At 27.8% G+C, this 22337-nt stretch overlaps 1 protein-coding gene across 1 annotated transcript; it reads left to right on the top strand.

The window, feature by feature from the left end:
- Positions 1-4538: 4538 nt before the first annotated feature.
- Positions 4539-21874, top strand: LOC145840497 (AP-1 complex subunit gamma-1-like). The gene is made up of 19 exons (XM_082947780.1): positions 4539-4761; positions 5093-5217; positions 5432-5573; positions 5909-6005; positions 6141-6217; positions 6508-6603; positions 7991-8170; positions 8646-8701; positions 9481-9594; positions 9955-10038; positions 10909-11020; positions 11877-12020; positions 12410-12481; positions 12847-12974; positions 15451-15700; positions 16000-16204; positions 19607-19767; positions 20060-20158; positions 20654-21874. The coding sequence occupies exons 1-19, from the start codon at positions 4561-4563 to the stop codon at positions 20753-20755; spliced, it is 2445 nt and encodes an 814-aa protein (XP_082803906.1). The 5' UTR covers positions 4539-4560; the 3' UTR covers positions 20756-21874.
- The last annotated feature ends 463 nt before the right edge of the window (positions 21875-22337 follow it).

The following is a 22337-nucleotide window of genomic DNA, read 5'->3' on the forward strand; positions in this document are numbered from 1 at the left end:
AATCTGAAATTAATATTTATTATTATTTGAGTTTATCTTAAACAGAAGCAGTTTAGAGATATAAAAGTTAATTTTTTTTTATATAAAACTTCAGTAAACTTTCTAATTTATTTGTTTTAATATTTAATAAAATTATATTATTTTGTATGTCCTTAATTCACAAGTTAAAGTTTTTTATTATAAGTTATAACCAGGGTTTGTGCGCGTCAGGCTAAGTCAGTCTAAATCAGTTTTTTTGAAAAAGTTGAAAAACGTCAGGCTAAATCAGTTTTTTATTTAAAAATTTGATAATCTCAGTTTTTCTCAGTTCAAATGCTTGAAAATATTTAAAAAATTGAGAAATCTTTTTAAGATCAAATTGAGATATGAACTTATTTCTAAATAAAGATTTAGTTTTTAAAGACAAAATCAGTCAGTATTTGTAAAAATAAATGCTTGAAACCTTTTATTGGATGTCTAAAAAATTTTAAGAATCTTTGTTATTTTGTTTTGAGTACATTGTATACGTCGTAATTATGAAAATTCATAAAAAAATACAGTTTAAACATTACAGTTTAGTTCAACAACTTAGCTGTTTGTTTGAATTTTAATACTTATTTTAATAATACACAACAATGCACATCGTTTTATTATAAACCTTCTGGTTATAATGTTTTTATAGTGCTTAATTAAATTGAACAATTGTGTTTAGTAATATATATTCATTTTTTACACTAGAAATAGATTAGATATAACACTTATTTTAAAACTTATCACTGAATTTGTTATGTTAAGGGCATAGGGGGTTATCACCTTTTTCACAATTTAGTCTCTTAAGTTGTAACTAAGCTATGAGTTGCTTTTTACATATTTTTAAAGCTCAAAATATTTTTGAGTTTTAGCTGGTTGAAGTTGGAGACTACAATAGTACTAATCAAGCCCCCCAATTCCTAAAATGACTTCTAAAGGGGATTTTCCTTACTTTGAAAAAATTTCAGGCTAAATTGGTCTCAGTCAGGCTTAATGAAAAAAAAATTTGCGCACAAACCCTGTATAACAAAGCTAAAAAATGAGTATAGACTAGTGCTGTCTTACTTCTACATGAAAGCTTAAAGTATTAATTGTGAATTAAAAAATTTTTTTTATCTTATTTACTGTTATTAATTAATATTATTATATATTTTACAGTTTTTGTTTTGCAGACATTTTTTTAAAGCTTTCTACAATGAGTAAAAAACATTTTTCAAGGATTTAAAAAAAACTCAGAATAACTAAAGATGGCTTAAGGTCACTAAAGAAAGTTTTTTTGTCACTAATGATAGTTTTTGATTCAAAGAGTGGCAACCCTGTTATACTTTGGCAGGGTTTGTGGCCATAGAGGGCTATACATTTTTTTTACAAAAATTAACTTTAGCTTTTATGTGAAAGCTTTAAGCACAAACTACGAGACAGTTTTTATAGAATTCAAAAATATCATTAAATTTTTAAGATATTTTACTTTTTGTAAAAAGTTTCTGATACAAACGTATAAACCATAAATTTTTCACGGTCAATTTTCTTAGAAATTTGACTAAAAATATATCTCCTCTATAGGAATAAAATATATATTTTGCAAGCAATTTTCTTCAAATTTTCAGGAAACTTTCCTTATATTAAAAGAAAAAACGTTACTTATAAATTTTAATTATTTAAAAAAATTAAAAAATTATGACAAATATTAAAAAAAAGTCTTTTACTTCCAAAAAATTTATATTTACAAAATAAATTTCAAGTCCCACGTAATATTTTTTTTTTGTATAAAGATTAGACTGTGAAAATTTGAAGAAGATTGCTTGAAAAATGTAGGAGGAGATAGATAATAAATAAAATGGTCTTTTTTAGCTGTTTTAGTTTCCCTTCCTATAGGGAACCTATTATGCAGCCTGACTTTGACTGGTCATATCTCAAAAAATAGTTCGAATTCTTAAAAACAATAAAAAGCATCTTGAAGCTTAGAAAAAACTCTATAAAGAAGATTCTCATGTACAAAACATGGCTCACCCCCATGGCCTTAATTTACGTTTGCTAGTTCTGTTCATTCACACAGTACAAAATTTCAAAAGTAATTAATGAAACCCTATGAAAACACTTGATCTAAACTTCTTTAGGTATTTGGATCAAAGTTTTGGTTTAGCTAGAAACTTGAGGGGGACTTTTTTGAAAATAATTCATGTTTTTACAAAATTAATTTAACAGTTACTTTTTACTGCTTGTTAGAATTCAAAATAGTATTTTGTTTCCAACTGGTTAGTTTATATATTTTTTTTTCTGTAAATCTTTCACAGTAGGCCACAGACTATACAAAGTTGAAAAAAGTCAGGAAAAAAAAAGTTTGGGAAAAATAAGTGTTTTCAAAAAAAATCTAAAATTTGATTAAATATGCTCTTAATAAGAAAGTTAATCATCACTAAAAACTGCATTTTGCTAATGTTATTTTCTAAAAAAAATTTGCTTATGCAATTTTGTTTTCAGGGTCTAATAATTAGTAAGATTAACAACTTCACATAATTTCAAGTCATTGGTTATGTATTTTCGAATTATTTATATGATTTAGAAAACTCAAAAAAAAATTAGCTCTATCATTGGCAATCCTACTATAAATAGATAAAGTTTCAATATTTTTAAGTCCCAAAAATTAAATTGTCAGATAGCTCTAGACCAGGGTTTCCCAAAGTATTTTATCAGGCCTACTTATCAAAAAATACATCTAAGACCTTTTTTGCTCTTAACCATCAACTCCAGAATATCTATTATTAGTCTTAATAGTACCCTAAAAGCTTTTTTATTTTTGCTCTTTGCCATCAAAGAACTTACAGAATATCTAGTATTAATTTCAAAATATGGTCTACAGCCACCTAAATTTTTAGTGTAAATTGCTATGGTTTTAGTAACATCTTTTTAAACAAATTGATATGGTATTTAGCTATCTAACTTTTTTTTAAACCCCAAGAAAAGTTAATGATGCTAAATTATGTTAACTTGTGTTCCAAAATTATGTTAACTCTGTCTGGTTCTGTTTTTTACCAAAAAACTTGTGTTCCCACCGCTTTTAGATGCTTAGAGCAGTATGTGCACCTGTACACAGTAGTGTGTATTGAAATCATTTTACTGTGCACAGATTTTTTAGTAAGAAAAAAAGATATTTTTAAATGAACTTTGTTTTGACTTTTTCTTTTCTAAAAGTTAATTATAACGTAAACTTACAGTTAGTTTTCAACATATTAAGATTCTCAAAACATAAAAAATTAGTGGTTTTAAATACTAATTTATATATATCATTGATAAGTGTTCAAGTAGTTTATATACTAGTAATTTACTGTGCACACCATACCAAGGTTGAAGATCACTGGCCAAGAAAATCCTTTTTTTTTCCTTCACTAAAAATTCGCAGATCTTTTTTATTGTCCGTTATTAGAAGAGTATAACATGTTATTACGATATATTTAATTAAATTTTCTTTATTCTGTGTATTTTTACTTACCTTCTTTGTACTTAAAATTAGTTTTAATATATGAGGGGAGTTGGAGAGTTCAGTAGGATCCTTATGAATGCGCAAAGTTTAAAAGGCAAAAAAGACTATTTCAAATAAAATGTTTCTTCTTCTACAGTTTACAAGCAATCTTTCTCTCTTTAATCTTAACTTAATTTTAAACAATCCTATTGTAGGATTATTTTTAGTTTTGAGTTTTTTTTTTCTTCATACTTTTCTTTGTTTGCTCTTAAAACTGTTTTTTTTTTCAAAATTTTAAAATGAATTTTTTTGTTCTGCAAAGAAAATTTCCTGAAAATTTAAGATCGATAGCCTAAAAATAAAATATAGGTTTAATAACGAAATGATTAAAATTTTCTAATAAGTTTACATGAAAAAATGTGGTTCATATGTTTATATCAGTATATTACAAAAATGACTATTTCTAAAAAGTTAAGTAGGTTTTTGTATTTCATGCAAACTGACTTATAATTAATACTTTAGACTTCAATATAATAGCAAATACTAATTTTTTCCAATAAAATTCCTTACCCCCGACCATGCCCTTAAACTGATATACCACCCAGTTAGGTGTATTTAATTAAAACTTTCAAAATTGTATATTTTTTTAACTAGTTGAAAAATCTCTACTTTTTTTTCAGGAAATTAAAAATATTTTTTTATTGATTTATTATATAACGCCTAAACATATTTCAAGTATAACTTAAATCTAGTTCCTATTGAAATTTAAGATTTCGTATATTTAAGGGATAAATAGCATGTAAAAAAAACTTAAAAAAGTTACTACTTAAATTCTGACCTTTTTGCTCTGTAGAAAGTTTTACAATTTAGTAAGCATTCTATTTATAAAACCTAAACTTATCTGCAAATTTTATTTTTACACAGATTGCATTAAAGAAGTTCATAAAAACACTTTTTTAAGGTTAAATATATATATATAAATTATAAACAAAAATTAAGAAATTGCAATTATAAAATGTTTTATATTCATTTAAACAATCTCTTATGTTAACCAAATTTTTATAGCATTTATAACTAAAAAGGCACACAGCATGCCGATACCAAACAGACTGCGCGACCTGATCAGGAACATCAGGAGCTGCAAGACTGCGGCAGAGGAGAGGGCGCTGGTGCAGAAGGAGTGTGCCGAGATCAGGAACTGTTTCAGGGAGGAGGACACCGTTTTCAGGTGCAGGAACGTGGCCAAGCTGCTCTACATCTACATGCTTGGCTATCCGGCCCATTTCGGTCAGGTAATAAATTTGAACTTTTTTTTACAAAATAAAAGTAATGAAAGAGAAATGTATTTTTATTAACTTTCTTTTTTACATAAGGTTTGATCATACCAAATCGATCAAACCTTATGTTAACTTGAGTTTGTCTCATAGCATATGGAAGTCTAGGGTTAGACTCAGTAGTCTTTTGCTAATGATTTCTTTATTAATTTTTGTTATATTTTCTTATTTATTTTTCTATGTAATTAAATTTCGAACCAAAAAGTTTCTTTTTTTGCCAGTTTACTATGTTGTAGAAGTGAATGTGATATATTCAGCCTGATTTTTTTCAGCTTTGTTGTATTTTCAGATGGAAGCTCTAAAGCTGATAGTCAGCAGCAAGTTTACAGACAAGAGAATAGGTTACCTTGGTGCAATGCTGCTGCTGGATGAAAACAGAGAAATACAACTTCTCATGACCAACTCACTCAAGAAGTTAGCTTTTACCAATTGTTTTGTTATTTTACAAAAAATTTAATGCTAAATTATATATTTTTGGTTTTATTAACCAAAGTTTGCTTATATTCAACTTTTTGTTCTATCTTTATATTAGTTAAAATAACTAAGAAATTATATGTACTATCATGTTAAAAAATAGATGATATATTTTGTTTATATCCCAAATTACTACTGACAATGCAAATAACAGTGATATGGAAAACTCATCACAATACATTCAGAGTCTTGCATTATGCACTCTTGGCAATGTGTGTTCTCAAGCGATGGCAAGAGATTTAGCTCCAGATGTTGAAAAGTTGATGAAAAATTCAAATGCATACATCAGAAAAAAGGTTTACTTTTTACTTTTTTTTAAGTATAATATAAAAGCTCCTTTATTGTTCATTTAATAAGTACTAGTTAACACTCTAAATTTGCTTATGTATTGTTCTTGTACGTATTGTTTTTGTTGTATAAAAAATAGGATGATCAAAGACTATATCATACATTGATATTGTTTTTATAAAGTGAAAAAAATGTTTAGCTATTAAAACAAAAAAAAATGTATACCTGTTTTTTTGTTACAAATTATTTTTAATAAGTTATTAATAAAGTTAGTTTTATATGGCTTACTTGAATTTTTTTACTACTTAATTTTAATTTAGCACATAAAGCTCAACTTTTTCAGGCTATACTTTGTGCATGTAGAATTGTACGAAAAGTCCCAGAGCTAATGGAAAACTTCATACCACTAACAAAGCCATGTTTAACTGATAAAAACCATGGTAAGTGGTGAATGTAGTATTTTAGTTTGTATTGATAATTAAATTATCCTTTTAAAGTTCGATACTTAAGCATATTTTTTATTTATTGTTATAATTTAATTTATCTTAAAAGTATGATATAGTATATGAACACAGGTGTCATGGTTGCTGCAACTGCGCTTACTTATGAGATGTGCAAACGAAGCCCTGATGCTCATGTTACTTTCAGAAAGGTATGCTTGAAAACTTGATGCTAATAAATATATATTTAGTGTTTTTTACTTTTTATAATAATGTTTTGTTTTTATATACTTTATATTTTTGAGTTATGTTTGTTAGCTGTTTTCACAACTTTTAAATTTAAAAATATTGTTATACCCTTTGAAAACTACATGATTTAATTTTTCATACCAAAAATCATTGATCTTTACATTAATTGAAAAAAACGTAAATTGATTTTTTTCAATATACTTGTTAAACTTACTTGATGTTGATATTTTACTGATACATTGTATCATTGCAGTGGGTGCCAACGCTGGTGAGAACGCTCAAGAACTCGGTGATGGCTGGATACACTCCTGAACACGACGTTAATGGAATCAGCGATCCGTTTCTACAAGTTTGTTTTGATGTTAATTTTAAGTGCGCTGTTTTTGATATTCAGGGAAATAATTCGGTGCATTATATGTAGCTTTCAAAGATTTAAAACCAATGCAAGTAGACAGTTTTAAAACTAGAGTTTAAGCAAACTATAGTAAAAATACGAATTACTCTTTAAGTTTTGCGTTCTTTACAGAAAATCATACACTTAATGGCTGTTTTAGAGTAATCTTTTAAAATTAATTTAATGCTTATTGTTTAACTAGTATGCTTTGATAATAATAAATTAATTGAAGTCGACTGATTAATCAGATAAAAAAAATCTGAAATTAAGATTTTAAACAAACCTGTAGTAAAAGAAATGTTTTCATCAAAATTTTTAAAAGTTTAAAATTTGACTAAAAATCTTCTTTTTTTTTTAATTATTACTTAGATATTTAAAGTTTTTTTGTTTCATCTATTTTAAAGTGTTATATTTTAAAAGTATTTTATGTAAATACAAAGCTTTGCAAATTTTAATTAGTTTGTTTAAAAACTATATGAGTAAATATAATTTAGGTCTTTTTTCCTTTTTAGATAATTTATTTATAAGAAACCTATATTTTAAGCTACTTTTACCTTTTAATTTGAATACTTTTACCTTTTATTTTTCTTAGCTATAGGAATCATAAACTAGGTGAAATAGTCTGCAAAACAATATCAACTTGTAAAAACAAGTTGTTCCCCACCTATCCCCATTAAGTTCTAAAGTTAAGGGCATAGGGGGGTTATCACCTTTTTCACAATTTAGTCTTATTTTATTGAGTTTTAACTAAGTTACGAGTTACCTTTACAGATTTTTAAAACTCAAAATTATTTTTGAGATATAGCCGGTCAAAGTCGGAGACTTCAAAGGGTTCCTTATGGGAGGCGCAAACCAAAACAGCAAATAACTAGAAATCTATCTTCTCTTACGTTTTTTGAGATAAATATCTCAAACTTTTCAGGATATGTTTCTTGCAATATTTGAAAAGTTTTGTTGTATCAGAACTTAAAAAATGAAAATTAATAACAAAAAAAACTTTTTTTTTTTTCTTATGATCTATTTTTAAAGAATTTGACTTTAGACAAATTTTTTTAAATATTGCGAGGACCATTTCCTGAAAAGGAGCTCTAAATATAAAACATGTGTAAAAATATTTTTTCCTCAAGAAAGTCTAAAAAATAAATTAACTGTTTTTTGTTTCACTTAAATTAAATAAGTAACTTAAATACTCACCATGATTCAAATGATGATCAAGAGTAAATTAATTTAGTTTAATATATCCTTTAAAAATCCACTCAAATTTTTTTTACATTGCTTTTAGCAAGCAAGTTTTCTTTGAATTTTTTCAAGTTTTTTGTAACATATCAACAACACGACGCAGGTCGCGACGATCAGACTGCTGAGGGTGCTGGGCAGGAACAACGACCACGCCAGCGAGTCGATGAACGACATTCTGGCGCAGGTGGCCACCAACACCGAGACGACCAAGAACGTGGGCAACGCCATCCTGTACGAGACCGTGCTGACCATCATGGGCATCAACTCGGAAAGCGGACTGAGGGTTTGGTTGAGTTTGCACGTTTTGAATAAGTTTACTGAGTTTTTCAAAGACATTGATCTTTTAGTTTTGAATAAGTAATAAACTTTATTTAATTAAAGGAGGTCTATAAAAAATTGCAATTTATACAAAATAAGTATAGATTTTTTAATCTTGCATAAAAACTTAAAAATTTTCTGCTTTTTTCTGAAAGCTCATCAAGTTTATTTTTGTTTTTATACTTTTTTTAGTTAGTGTTTTGTAAAAATTAGTAAAAGATAAATTAAGTTTTTTTTTTTTTTTTTACTAACCAAAATGATCTAAACAAAACATTACTCATGTTTTTGTTGGTGCTTTTTTAACATTTTAAAAGATATCCTTGTCAAGAAATTATTTTAAACTGAATTTTAATGTTTTTATTTACATTTTTAGTTGCATACAGTACAAGAAAAAGTTTCCTACACATTTTAACAAAATGTTTTACTAATTACTTTTCAAGGTGCTTGCTGTGAATATTCTTGGAAGGTTTTTACTCAACCAAGACAAAAATATCAGGTTAGCTTTATTGAATTTACTACAATATTTTAACCTGATATTAAAATAATACTGATTTAAAAGTCTTTTAATTTAGTTTATTAAATTGTAATTGAAGATTATAAAATTTGATATTGAAAAAAAAATTAATCTTAAAGTAAATTTGAAATTCTCTTCAAGAAATTTTTGTAGTTGTTTAATATGTTTAAAGAAAAGCCTCACGCATGTAAATGTGTTGTTTTTAATGTTTGAAACTTGTTTTTGTAAATTAAAACTTGTTTTTATTAAGAAACATGAGACAGAATTTTTTACTCCCACCTTTTATAATTACTCATATATAACTTATTAGTTGTTTTTTCTTTTAAATCGTTTATCCTTTCATCCATTGTTTTCGTCATTGTGTATACATTTTAGTTTTAATTTACTTGTAAAACTAAAATAAAGAGTGTGCTTATTAAGTGATTAAACTCGTAAAACATAAGTATTTAAACAAAAAGTTTATTTTTATAAATTATTCACGACTATGCGTGTATAATTTTCTCTTTTAACTTATATTCGCCACATTTTATGTACAAATAACTTGAATTGTGTTTAAGTTTCACTAGGTTAAAATTGTATTTTAATAAAATTTGCGTTTACTTATTTCAAATCAACTTGAAAAAGATTAAAGTTGAACCAATCGACTTAATTAGATTTTCAATGAACCTCAATAAAAAAACATATTAAAAGTTCAAAAATTTATGTTATACAGTGGCACGAAGGTCTATAAAAACAAATACTTATATAAAACAACTTTGAAGGTACGTGGCGCTGAACTCTTTGCTGAAGACGGTGCAGACGGACATGAACGCTGTGCAGAGGCACCGGACAACCGTGCTCGACTGCCTGAAAGACCCCGATCCCTCCATTCTGAAGTTTGTTTAAGTCATTTAGTACTGGCATAAAAGGAAAAAATATATAATAAGATATGTTAAAATATTGATGTATTCTTAAGTTTAAAGTTCTTAATTGTTTTGAATAATACAAGTTTTTATCAACCAAGTACGTGAGTCTATTATTAAATGAAAATGAAATGTTTTATTCTACAAGTTGTTTTATTCTGGTTTATTTTTAAATTATTGAGTGATTTAACCAACATTTTATCTAATACTGTTTTGGTCAAATGAGTTAATTTGTTAAAACCAAATTTAAACAATGCAACATTTTATATATACATATATTTATATATTTATAGTTTTATAAATTTAGTTTGTCATATATGCTTGTTTGTACAGACGAGCCATGGAGTTGTGTTTTGCGTTGATCAACAGCAACAATGTCCGTGGAACCATGAGAGAACTACTTGCATTCCTTTCAAGGTTTTACAGTTGGATAGTTGTTGTTTTTTCTTATGTTCGAGTTCTTTGTCACCTGTTTTTATTATCCTTTTGAAGTTTTTTTTTGTATTTTACTTGAGTTATTTATAAATTTGTATCATTAAATAAAACTTATAGTTACAAAGAAAATTTTGTTAAATTTTTAAACTTTTATTTTTAGTATGTTAAGATAGTTAAAAGTTGAAGGAACAATATAAGGGTTACCAATGTTAAAAATATTGTCAAAAACTATAAATAACTTTACCGAAACATAAACAAATCCTTCTAGTAGAATCTTTTTATGTATCAAAAAAACATAATATAAGTGTTACCACATACTCAAGCTAGTTTGAAGATTTTGAAAAACTCACGACAATTTAGAATTTTTTCAAAATTTCAGGCTAGTTTTTAATGGCTTTGAAATGTTTTTCTTTCTTTTTTTCTATATTTCAAATATTTCTATTGTTTTTATTACATTTTTAGTTTTCCAATTTCCATTTACATTAACTATTATCTGTTTTTGGCTCATACTACTGTTTTTACAACTGTAACATAAACTCAGGCTGGCTTTTTTGCTTCAAAGAGTGGCAACCCTGGTAACAAAAGTTGGTAGGTGTCAGAAATGCACATAAGCGAAAGTTTTATAATCAAAAAAACCCTTATTTTAAAATTAATAAGCCAGATATTTTTTTGTTTGTTCAAAAACAACACTTCAAAGAAAATGTATTACATTAGAACAGTTAAAGAAAGTGGCGTTCCGTGCATTTGTGACCCGTTCTAACAAAAATAGAAGCTGTGTTTGCGACAATTTTACTGTATTCTAAACTAAGGCTTTAGTGTTTCATATAATTTTAACCACTAGTAATTGTAAAGGTGTCCGTCCGAGTTCAAATCGGAATGTTCAATCGGAGTCATTTTAGCCGCTGAAAAGTTTGCGCCCAACACTAAGTGGCACGTAGACACCATTCTGAAAGTGCTCACTACTGTTAGTTTGCATTGAAAAATTACAACTATTTTCTGCTGTTTTATTTGTTTTCCTTCACAACTTGTTTTTGAAATAATGTCTTATTTTTTGTTATTATTAACAATTTTTTTTATTTTTTAGAAGTTATAAATTTATTAAATGCTGATTGTGTTTCAAAACTAGTTTTTAGTCAATTTTTTAATTAGTTCATGAATTCTGCTAAGTTTTTTAAGTTTCTTCACATAAAAAAGCACTTTTGTAAAATTAAGTAAAAAGAGCTACATAGAAAATAAAATTGTCGTAGTATAGTTTTGTATATTGAGAACTAGTCAATTTTTATCTTCATTTAAAATCAATAAATGTCTTTAATTAGTACTAATAAAGCGAACATTGTGAAATTCTAATTGAATGACTTGTGGCTTTCTGCCTCTGTTTGCTTAGTATTCGTTTTTCTCTCTTTTTATAAAACTTTTATATTCCCTATGATATGAGATAAGGAGTTTATTTTGCTGTTAAAAATAAAACTTTTTAATTTCTAGATCATAAAAATACAGTTAACCAACAAAAATATGAATACCATTTCTTTCTTTGTTATTGTCTTGTATTTGTCTTGAATTGTTTCGACTTTGATGTATTTGTGACTTTTAAACTATCTAATTTTTCTAACATAACAAACTTGTTGTTTTCTTTTTGTTTCAGAACTTTAAAATAGCAATGAGTTCCAAAAACGATTTTGAAAGCATCAGACTTTCATTTTAATCCTTGTTGCTGCTGATTTTTTTTCAAGAAGTGTTGTACCAGCCAACTTTATTTTAATTTCAAGTATCGTCTCATGCCCACAGTTTATTATTTAACAATTACAATTGTGACGTCACAGGCGGGAAACCACGTGCTGGACGACGCGGTGCCGAGGCTGATCCACCTGATAAGTGCGAGCGAGAGCATGCACTCGTACGCGGTGCAGCACCTCTACAGGGCGCTGAAGCAGGCGGACGACCTCAACATACAGCCGCTCAGCAAGGTGAGTGCTTCAAAACAAAAATTTATTGTATAAGTTGAAAATTGATAAACAAAAAGTAATAATGTGAATTAAAATTGATAAACACAGTTTTCAATTCACGCGTACAACCGCTCAGTAAAGTTTGTGTTTTGCAAGCTTTGTTTTAAAACAAAAACTTCAAGTGAAATTTGAGTTTTAGTTTTCAATTCACGTATAAGTTTGCGTGAACATTATAATAAAGCTGTTGTACAATAACGTTTCATAAACTTATTTAAAATTTTGCTAATATTATTTTTCAACTTTTTGTGACTTGAACAAATTTACTTTTGTTTGTCAAAGGTAAAATTTAGCTAATATTTAAAGTACAATAGGTAACTGTGTGTAAATTAACAACTAATTTCTTCTAACAGGTAACAGCTTGGTGTTTGGGAGAATTTGGTGGTGAAATAAACAACGATTTGGAAGATGAAGATGCACTCAAAGTTTGTTGATAAATCATAATAAGTTTTGAAATTTAAAATGTTAGTTTAACAGACTTTTGCTTCAACAATTATGAAGCTAAGTTGAAAAAAAAAATTATGGTAAATACCACTAGTTTTTATATTTTGCAGTAGTCCTGGGTAAAATTTCTAAATAGTAAAAAGTTTAACAATGTAAACTGTTTTAGATAAAATTAGCTTTGTTTATTTACTACTAAAAAGTTGGCTAATTATATCTAACTTACATGTGTATGTAATCACAATTTTTTCAATTCATCTAAAACTTGATATATTTTTACCTTAGTACAAGTATAAACATTATATATAACAAAACCTTCTGCATGACACATGAATTTTTTCAACACCAGGTCACGGAAAACGAAGTGTTGAAAACGCTGGAGCAGATGCTCAACAGTTCCATGACTTCCACCACCACCAAGTCTTACGCCATAAACGCAATAATGAAGCTCAGCACCAGGTTTCCGCATCTTGCCGAGTACGTCATTTTCATTACTTAATAAAAACGCAATAAAGTTATTGAGTGTTATTTCTAAGTTTTTTGAATTATAACAAAATTAAGCGCTGTGTTGTGCATTAGCATTGTGTAAACTGCTCTGTTTCACATATTACTGTTACCACCATTAGTTTTAAATATTTTTTGTTATTTAATACTACTAGGATGCATTTTTTAATTTCACGCAAATGCAATTACTCTTTTGCAGTAGAGTCTATTTATTGTAAATATTGTTAAATTTTCACTACAATTAATAGAATTGGTATGTATACACAACAATAATGTTTTGCTGTTTTTATATTTAAAATCTGAAACATGACCTAAACGCATTATTTTAAAATGATTAAAAACCTAAACTTTGTACTTGCAGGTTTTTTCGTTTTCCAAAATAAAAATAGTTTTTATTTTTGTAGTTAACTAAATTTTTGTTGACACTTTATTAAACCTTTTTTAATTAGAAAACAACATAACCAAAGAAAAGGTTTTTTTTTACTATCATCAACTATCATTTGTTTGCAATTTATCTGTTTTGTTTTTAAAATATTTAAGTACAAAGACTTACTTCTACTAAATTATTTTTTTATTACATATTGTGCATCTTACTTTTAATTAGTCTAAGTTTTAGTTAAAGTTACTATATTAAGTTTTAAAACATATACGTACAGTTCTTTGCTTTCTTAATTTTTAGTTTAGTCTTTATTAACCGATTGATTTATTTACATAAAACAAGGGTTATTTTTTGTTTTTCAAAACTAAGTTTAGTTTCAATTCATTTTTAATGAAATAAGTTGTTCCTGCATTTACAGCGGACGTGTAATTTATTATGTTTTTATCGATTACTGTCTCAAGTTCAAAACTAGTTTCAAAAGTGTTTTGTTTTAAAGTTTCAAAAATCATTTAAAAGTCTTGACTTTCTCTTCCTAATACTTTTTTATTCATTACATACTTTAAATGTGCAAATGCTATAGAATTGTTAGTGTTTTTCAAGTTCAGTTAGGCAGCTTTAACTGTGTTGAATTAAACAAATGAAATTCTTGATTGTTATATGTTTAATTCATACAAAATTTAGTTTTAAAGTGATTCATAGATAAGCAAAGTTGTTATCATATAGAGTAGAGATCTATATAAAAACCGTTTAAGATATGTTTTGTTTTGTATTGGTTATCTTTATTATAGATCTAAAAACATTTATTATACTCTTTTTACTGAACATATAATATTCTATTTATCTTGGACTGTTTAGACTGATTGTCTTTATATATATTTTTTTAAACTTACATTGATTTAATTTTTTATTGTGCATATGTTTCTAAACACTAGGTACAAAAGTAAACTGGAATTTTCTATGTGTAAATTAGTAGTATACATTTTATTTGTGTAAAAATAATTTGAAGTACTCTAAAAAGTAGTTACTGCAGGCAATACTTTTTATTTTACATATCAAATAATCTAATCGGGTAAAGCATTAACAATATTATAAATTTGCTTATTTCCACATACTTTATTTACTGCACTTAATTATTTTATTTGTTTATTAATGTTTGAGAAAATAGTGTGTTTATTCTTTATTTTGCAAACCATTGAGTTTGTTTTTGTCTACGATATATGTACTATCAATACATTTAAAATGTTATTACAGAAACACGTCAGTTTATCAACCACATAACAAGTCAATTATACATACATATTTTTTATTAATAAAAAAATAATAATATTCAGTGAATGTTAAATATATGGACAATATCGTAGTTATTTTTTGAAAGATTTTTTTCTAAATAACAATATCTCATTAATAAGCTAACTAGTATTCATATGTTAATAAATTTACTAATAACAAATAACAAACAATCATTTAAGTAATGTCCGCAATTTAATTTTGTGTTATTTTGTATGTAAAATCTGTTTACTTAATTAAATTTTTTATTAATATTCATGAAAACGGATTTAAACATTTTTTCTATCAGTAAACAATTGAATTTATTTTTAATAACAATATATATGTGCAAGATTAATTACTCAACATTTTTATTTGCAACTATTTGCAAACATTGATTTTTTATGTTGCAAATTAAAATCTTGATTAATTTATCTAGTACATTGGTCTCCTTATTTTTAAATAAGTTGAGAACTAATTTTGTTCAATTTTGAACCTCGAATACAAATCCAAAACAACATATATGGTATAAATAAATAAACAAACACAAAGATCTCAACTTCTAGAGGAGAAATTAAACTGAGCCTGCTTTAAAAAATCTCGAAAGATTTTAACAAACAACATATATGTGATAAATATTTAAATAAAGATGTGCAAATTAAAAAGATTATTTACTACCAGGTTTCGGTGGCAAAAAACTGCGACCTTTTCAAGCATATAATGAAATAGCAAACTGCACATAACAATGTTGCTCATCTTTTAGAAATTTATTCATGCATCAATTTAAATATAATAAACAAACAGCGAGATACGCGCGATCGTGTCGGCGCACTCGACCTCACACAACATGGAGGTACAGCAGCGGAGCGTGGAGTACTCCGCCCTCTTCTCCAAGCACGACAACCTGCGCCCCGGCGTCCTCGAGCCCATGCCCAACTTCGACAAGCCCTCCGTTGAGGGTGAGGGTGACCATGGCAACGAGGGTGGTGGGGAGGAGAAGGTTGAGGGGGAACCGGAGCCCACCCAGGAAGTTCCCGCCCCGCAAGACCCACAAGTATGAATTTGTTTTGATACAACTCAATTTTTTGAGTTGATTTTTGTGTTGATAATTTTTTATTTTTATAACTCGACTACTTGACTGTATTTACTTAAAAAATAGTTTGAAGTTTTTTAACTTTGATGGAATACTGACAGTAGTTATCTTAAGTCTTTCTTTTACAAAAGTAATTTCAAACAAACTAGTGCGTTAATATATTTATTAAAAAGAGCAATCTGTTTTAAACACTCATTTATAGAAAATAGAATTTATCCGTGTTTAACCAAACTCAATTATGTATTTTCGACCACCAACAGAGCAACGTGGACCTGCTCAACTTCTTGGATCTCTCGGACACGGGAAATCCCCCTCCCCAGCAGCAACCGCAACAAGCAGCCGCCAACGTTCTGGACTTGCTCGCCTCCACAACAGCCGCTCCGCAAACAAACGGAAGCCACTCCACGTTCGACCTTCTCGGAGGAGACCTCCTCTCCTCCGCGACCCCAGCTCCTCCTACTCCAGGTTCGTTCTGGTTTTTGTTACTTTTGTGCATCTGAAATAACTTGACTACGTTTTTAGAAGTTTAAAAAAAATTTAAATTGTTTCTCACTGGAGCTCGTTTCCAAAGATATTTCAACTAGCAAATATTGTAAATAGTAAAAATAGGTAATGTTGTTTGAGACGAGAGACATTGTTTGTGACTAAAGTGCTGAATCACAAATCAAGTTAACTGGTTGTAAACTTTTTGTAGTTAAGTTTGCATAACGTTTGTAAAAAAATTAAATTGTTTTTTTTTTAGATAATAAGAATAGTGAACGTTTTTGTATTATTATTTTTCAGTTGGTAATAAAATTTCACAAAAAATAAGACTTCCTGTAATATTACCAAGTAAACTAAAAAATAAACACTCCATCCAAAAAAGAAAAGCAACTTTTTTGAAACTTTTGGAAGTATAAATTTAGTATTAGTTCTATAAGATTAAACGACAAGTGCTTTTTTTAACACCGTATAATAGCCCAAATGATATCTTGCTGTATAATTACGTAATTACCCTGCAGCTAAGCGTGCATGGCTATAGGAGCACCTAACCACCAATATAACTTGATTAAATCTGTATTTGCAAAATACTTAGCAGTTTTGAAATGTTTTGAACTCTTTTATAGAAAGTAATGTTCTGTTACTTACTTTAATATTTCTACTATATCTATACTGTTCTACATTTTTATAATTACATCTACAACTTGTATTGTTTTTTTAATTCAGGTAAAAATAATGCTTAACTTACGTTATTTTTTGACTCAGGTATGACTAGTGATTGTTTAGTTTTAGTAATTTTTAAATGGAAACTGTTTAGCTTGAGTTGTTTTTACAATTTTTTTTTTCAAACTTAAATATATTTGTTGGCAGTTTAACAATCTTTTTGTTAAGTCTTAAAACTAATAGAAGTCATACTGTTTATTGTCTAAGTTTTATTGCGTTACGCCGTTTCCCTGCAGAGCAGTTCATCAGACGCTATCAAAAGCTGAAAAACAAAAAAATATACAGAGAGATGAATTAGAAAACAAAAATACACATTAAAATAAAATTTGAAATATGAGTTACCAATTAAAATCTACTAATTATTTTTCAAAAGTTTGTTCTGCAAACATTTTTTCATTCAAAGAGCTCGTCAGTGCTTATAAAACTTAAATTTCTGTTTTTTTTAATTTGTTGAATAAATCTAACATTGTATGCAGAAAAAACTTTTGAAAAAATATATAGTGTATTTGTTTTCTTATTGAAAAGTAGAGATTTCTTATTGTTTCTTCAAAAATCAAACGTATAATACTACTTGAAATCTATGAGTAGCTGATTAAAAATTCAATGTCTATTTATTAAAAATTTGTGATAATAAATAAAAGTTTAGATATATTGTATTTTTTAAGGATATTTTGATGCAATTGCATTGTCAGTATATTTTAATGCTTTCAAAACAAAAAGTCGAATAAATTTAAGGTTTGATAAACAGCGAGCCATCTAAAATCACAAAGAAAACAAATTTATTTTGCGTTTATAGCAGCTCTAGCTTAAAAATCTTCGTTTCGTATATGACACCTTGCATTTTACATAGGAGAAGTAAACATGAGTAAATCAAAATATTTAGTTTTAATTTGCTGTTGCAAACTTGCGTACGTTTTAAAGAAACTGCTAAAGAACTTAAACACTAAACTATTTAGCAAACTTAAGTTTTATTTTCGGTTTTACTGTGCAGTTGCAACTATCATATAAATTTTTGTTTACAGTATTTTTTATAATTAAAAAACTTTTTTTTTTCTTTTTTATCAGCACAAATTAAGCAAAATTTATCATCTTCAATACATTTTTTTCAAGCACCTTTAGAACTTAACATTTTCAGGGTTGCCACAAAGTCAGGAAAAAACTTTAAGAAATGACAAAAGTCAGGAAATTTGACAAAATTTGAAAAAAGTCCGATTTTGTCAGTTTAAATTTACAAAATTCCTTATTTTCCAAAGCCTTCAAATGGTAGAAAATTAATTAAAAATATTTTAAAGTCAGACTAGAATTGCAAAATTTTCCCATAAATTTACAAAATTATTTAATTTCCAATGCCTTCATCTGGTATAAATTAATAAACTATCCTTTAAAAAACTGCAAAGTTTTTCTATTAACATATTGAACAACTACCCGTCTTGAACAAGCAGTTTTTGTGAGCTTTTTAGTACTGATGATCTGTAGCAAGGACACTTCCATAATGAAATTGTGATATATACACAAAAGTTATCTTGCATTTCTTTAGTTATGTGATATCTCTCTGCTATTTTTGACACTATGCCAAACTACCCAGCCTGTTGTTGCCTTTATGCATGAGAACATTTTGTACTTGGTAATTAAATTTCTGTGCATCATTATGAAAGACATGTTAGTTATGAATCTGATCCTTAACCAGTTATTCAAGGTTGAATTGAATGATCAAGCTTCCTTAAAACCTACACTTTATCTTGGTTGTGCTGCAACGAATTTGCTTGCAAATTTGAGGAAAAAAGATCTAGTTGAGGAACAAAAGGTCTTAAATTTCAACAAAGAGTGTAGAGTATTTGTAATAAAAGCGGTTGAAAATCTCTGAAGCAGAATAGCTATTAGAATTACATTCGTTTAATATATGTCAATTCTAAATCTGCATAGACTTGAAAAATTAGTAGGCACAATTGTTGTTAAGTGTTTTGCCAACATTGTGCACTCCTAACCAGGTCAAAAATGTGCTCCAACTCTGAAGGTGATTCCAGCATTGATCAATTAGAACTTTGGTAAAGTGTCCAATGAATGCATTAAAGTTTAAGAGCTTCAAGCAAAGTGAAGATCGTTTGGACCAATTCTATTGTGAAACATTGAAAGTTCTTGCCAAATCTTCTCTCGGAAAGTTGTTGCAACCATTATTTGTGTTGCACAATGACCAGGCTGAGGTCGAACGAGGGTTTAGTATTAATAAAGCTCTTCTTGGAAACAGTATGAAAGGAGAAACTTTTTCATCCAGAAGAAGAATTAAAGATTATATGTATGCATACAAACTAGAACTGTATCAAGTTAGAAAAAACAAACATTTTGCTGATAGAGCTGTTTATTGCAAATGCATCAATCATACACAGATGGTTCAAGTGGTGTAATAGAAGTTAGATGATTGAATGAAAAAACTGTTGTTTTAACCTGTAAAAAAATAAGATTGAAAGCTTTATATAGTTTCAAGTGTTTGATTATGTTTTTTAGAATAAATTTAAATTAAGAGTTTAAATTTAGAAAAGTCAGGAAAATTTTAGTAAAAAGTCTGGAAAAAATCAGGAAATTTTTCTCAGCTTGATCTGTGGCAACCCTGCATTTTACTAAACCATTAAACCACCAAACATTTATTTAATATTTTTGAAACATCAGCAGCGGAACCCGCGATGATGGCGTTCAACAAGGACAACGTCGAGATCAGCTTCACGTTCGAGAAGCAGCCCAACGACCAGCTCGATATTCACCTCACCGCTGTCAACTCGCACCCGCTGTTCTCCGTTGAGAACTTCGTGTTCCAAGCTGCTGTCACCAAAGTTTGTCTGAATTTTAATTTGATAAAACCAAAATCTGTTAAAAATTATAGTTGTTATGTTGTTTGGTTGTTGGTAACTGTTTATTATCAAGTTTGAATAGATAAAAAGTTTGTTTTGAATTATTTGAAAGTTTTATTTTTAAAGATAATTTTTTCTAAAACACTTAAGCTAACTCTTTTTATATGAAAATTTAGTGGAACTTAACTTAGTAAAGGTTATTATAACAAATAAGTCAAGAAACTAAGTTTATTATTAATTATTATTTTAAACTAGTTACAGCAAATATTTTTAGGCGTTGAAATTAAAGTTAATGTTGCCAAGTGGCGATCAGCTGGAAGCAAATAAATCGAACTCGATAAAACAAATAGTAAAAATTCAGAATCCAAACAAAGTAAGTTTTGTTAACATTGGTTCACTGTTTATTTTCCAAATTTTATATGTATATGTTTTGTTTAAATTTTGAAATTTAAAGTTTTCAAAGACCAGTAAAAGTAACTCAACTTGCTTTTTAAACTTTGAATATTGTTTTTATTAAACTTCTTGAACGATTTCTGGTTCCAATCCTTTATATAAATTTTCATCATACAATTTACATCCAAGTCCGCTCACAACACTTTACATTTTTGCTTGTAAGCATTTTTTTTAATCTACGTTGTTGTGATAACTAGCTGCCATGTGTTTTCACAATTACTTCAAACAGCTCAACTGTATTTTTACTATATCTATTTTAGTGTTATATATTTTGGTATTAAGAAAACAAATAGAGAGATCTCAACTACTGGAGGAGAAATAATGAATTTATTTTTTCAACAACTTTTTCTAAAGAATAAATTCATATCTCTTTTAGTTTTATATCTAGCTTTAATTTATAAAACTTTGCTCGCAGGTTCCGTTAAAACTGAAAGTGCAGGTCAAGTACACGAGGAACGGTGAGGACCGGCAGCACATCGAGGTGGTGTCGCAGTTTCCCGCCCGCACCTGGCAGTAGGCCAATCACAACTTTGGAAATAAGGAGTTCGGCCAACGAGCGAGCTCCGACTGTTGATTTCAGCCAATCAGCGAGCTTTGCAGGCAACCTCCGGTGCTATTGGCTCATGTTGCAAAAATTGGAAAATCCGCTGTTAGTAAGATTTTTTTTATATAAGTTAATTTTTTTTTCTGTAGTTTTTAGCCAACTGGTTTTCTTACATCAAATATTTTCTAACAATTTACTATTCATTGTTTTAGCTAGAACTTTTAAAAACTACATTTTAAATTTTTTGTGATTATTTAAATATAATGGTTTTTTACGTTGTATAAGTTCTGAATAATACTTGATAAGTTCTATATCTAACCAAGATTTTGATTTAAATAGAAAAACATTGTATCTTCTTATAAAAGTTAAGATAATAGTAGTTTTTTATTTACTTTTTTCAAAAATAGTAAATGACAAGTCAACTTTTAACAAACTTTTGTTGATAAAATTTGAATTACGCTATCTTTTTAAATATTAAAACTTGTTTGTTTTATTGAATAACTTGAGTTAATTTCCAATTATTTGCTTTGTTATCAGTCCTAGTAGCTTACAGTTTTCTTTTTTACTACTAAAATAATTTATGTTTTTTTTTTCTTCTAGTGTAAACTGTTTGCTACTACAAAATAGGTGACATTTCGCAAAATCCTTTATCAGTTTTTTATTTAACTATTTTGTTTACAATTCAAATTTTATTTATCTTCTGCTCTTTCCTATCAAATTAGTAATATTCAAACTTTCGCCTGGCATTTTATATTTGTTTAGTCGTCGAATTCAGCGGTACTTTTAAGTCAAGTACTTTCGGTCCTATAATAGTTGAATTCCAAACAAAAAGCTTTTAATTACTTATTTATACAAATTTTAATTACTTTTGTGTTCCCATTTTTGCTAGGTTTTTATTATTTTAAAATTTTTAAGTTGTAATAAAAAAGGCCTTACCTTTTGTTTTTATCACAAATGACCAACAAATGTTTTTTTTACAATTTACAGCACTTTAACTGAATATAGTGCGTGCAATTTGTAATCTAACGCTTAACATTATCAAATAGTGTGTTTCTACTTTAAATCGTATAAAAAACATCTTTAATAAAGTAAAACTGCTGGAACGAAGTTTTGATAAGTTTTTTATCAAAGTGTTGATAAGTATAAAAGTTTGAAAACAACAAAAAAAATTAATTGCATACAGAGCTGTTTAATTTCACTATTTCTAAAGTATTGCAAATTAACAACTTAAAGATCTTCAAAAAAAAAATAAAAGAACCAAGTGTTTATTTTATATTTTCACTTGTATTTCATAATCTGCGAAATAGATTGAAATTTCGTTGTGTACATTTCAGTTATATACTGGAAAACACTAACAAAACACAATAGCAGTAGCTTTAATCATCATAATGTACGCCTCCGTAAAATTAGCAACTTTTCAATCGAGTGCGCCTGAAGAGCATTGTGACGCAACTTCAAATTGCCACAAGCGAAATCATACTCGCGGTAGGATATTAATATAGAGAAGTTTCATGTCGATGCGTACACGGAGATGATTACTGATTTAATGAGTATG

Source organism: Thalia democratica, chromosome 7 (genome assembly GCF_965202585.1).
Source record: "Thalia democratica chromosome 7, ktThaDemo2.hap1.1, whole genome shotgun sequence".
NCBI lineage: Eukaryota > Metazoa > Chordata > Thaliacea > Salpida > Salpidae > Thalia > Thalia democratica.

Coding starts and splice junctions, on each gene's coding strand:
- LOC145840497 (XM_082947780.1), top strand. CDS start 4,561: ATGCCGATACCAAACAGACTGCGCGACCTGATCAGGAACATCAGGAGC. Junction 4,762..5,092: donor ATCCGGCCCATTTCGGTCAG/GTAATAAATTTG, acceptor TTGTATTTTCAG/ATGGAAGCTCTAAAGCTGAT. Junction 6,604..7,990: donor TCAGCGATCCGTTTCTACAA/GTTTGTTTTGAT, acceptor AACACGACGCAG/GTCGCGACGATCAGACTGCT.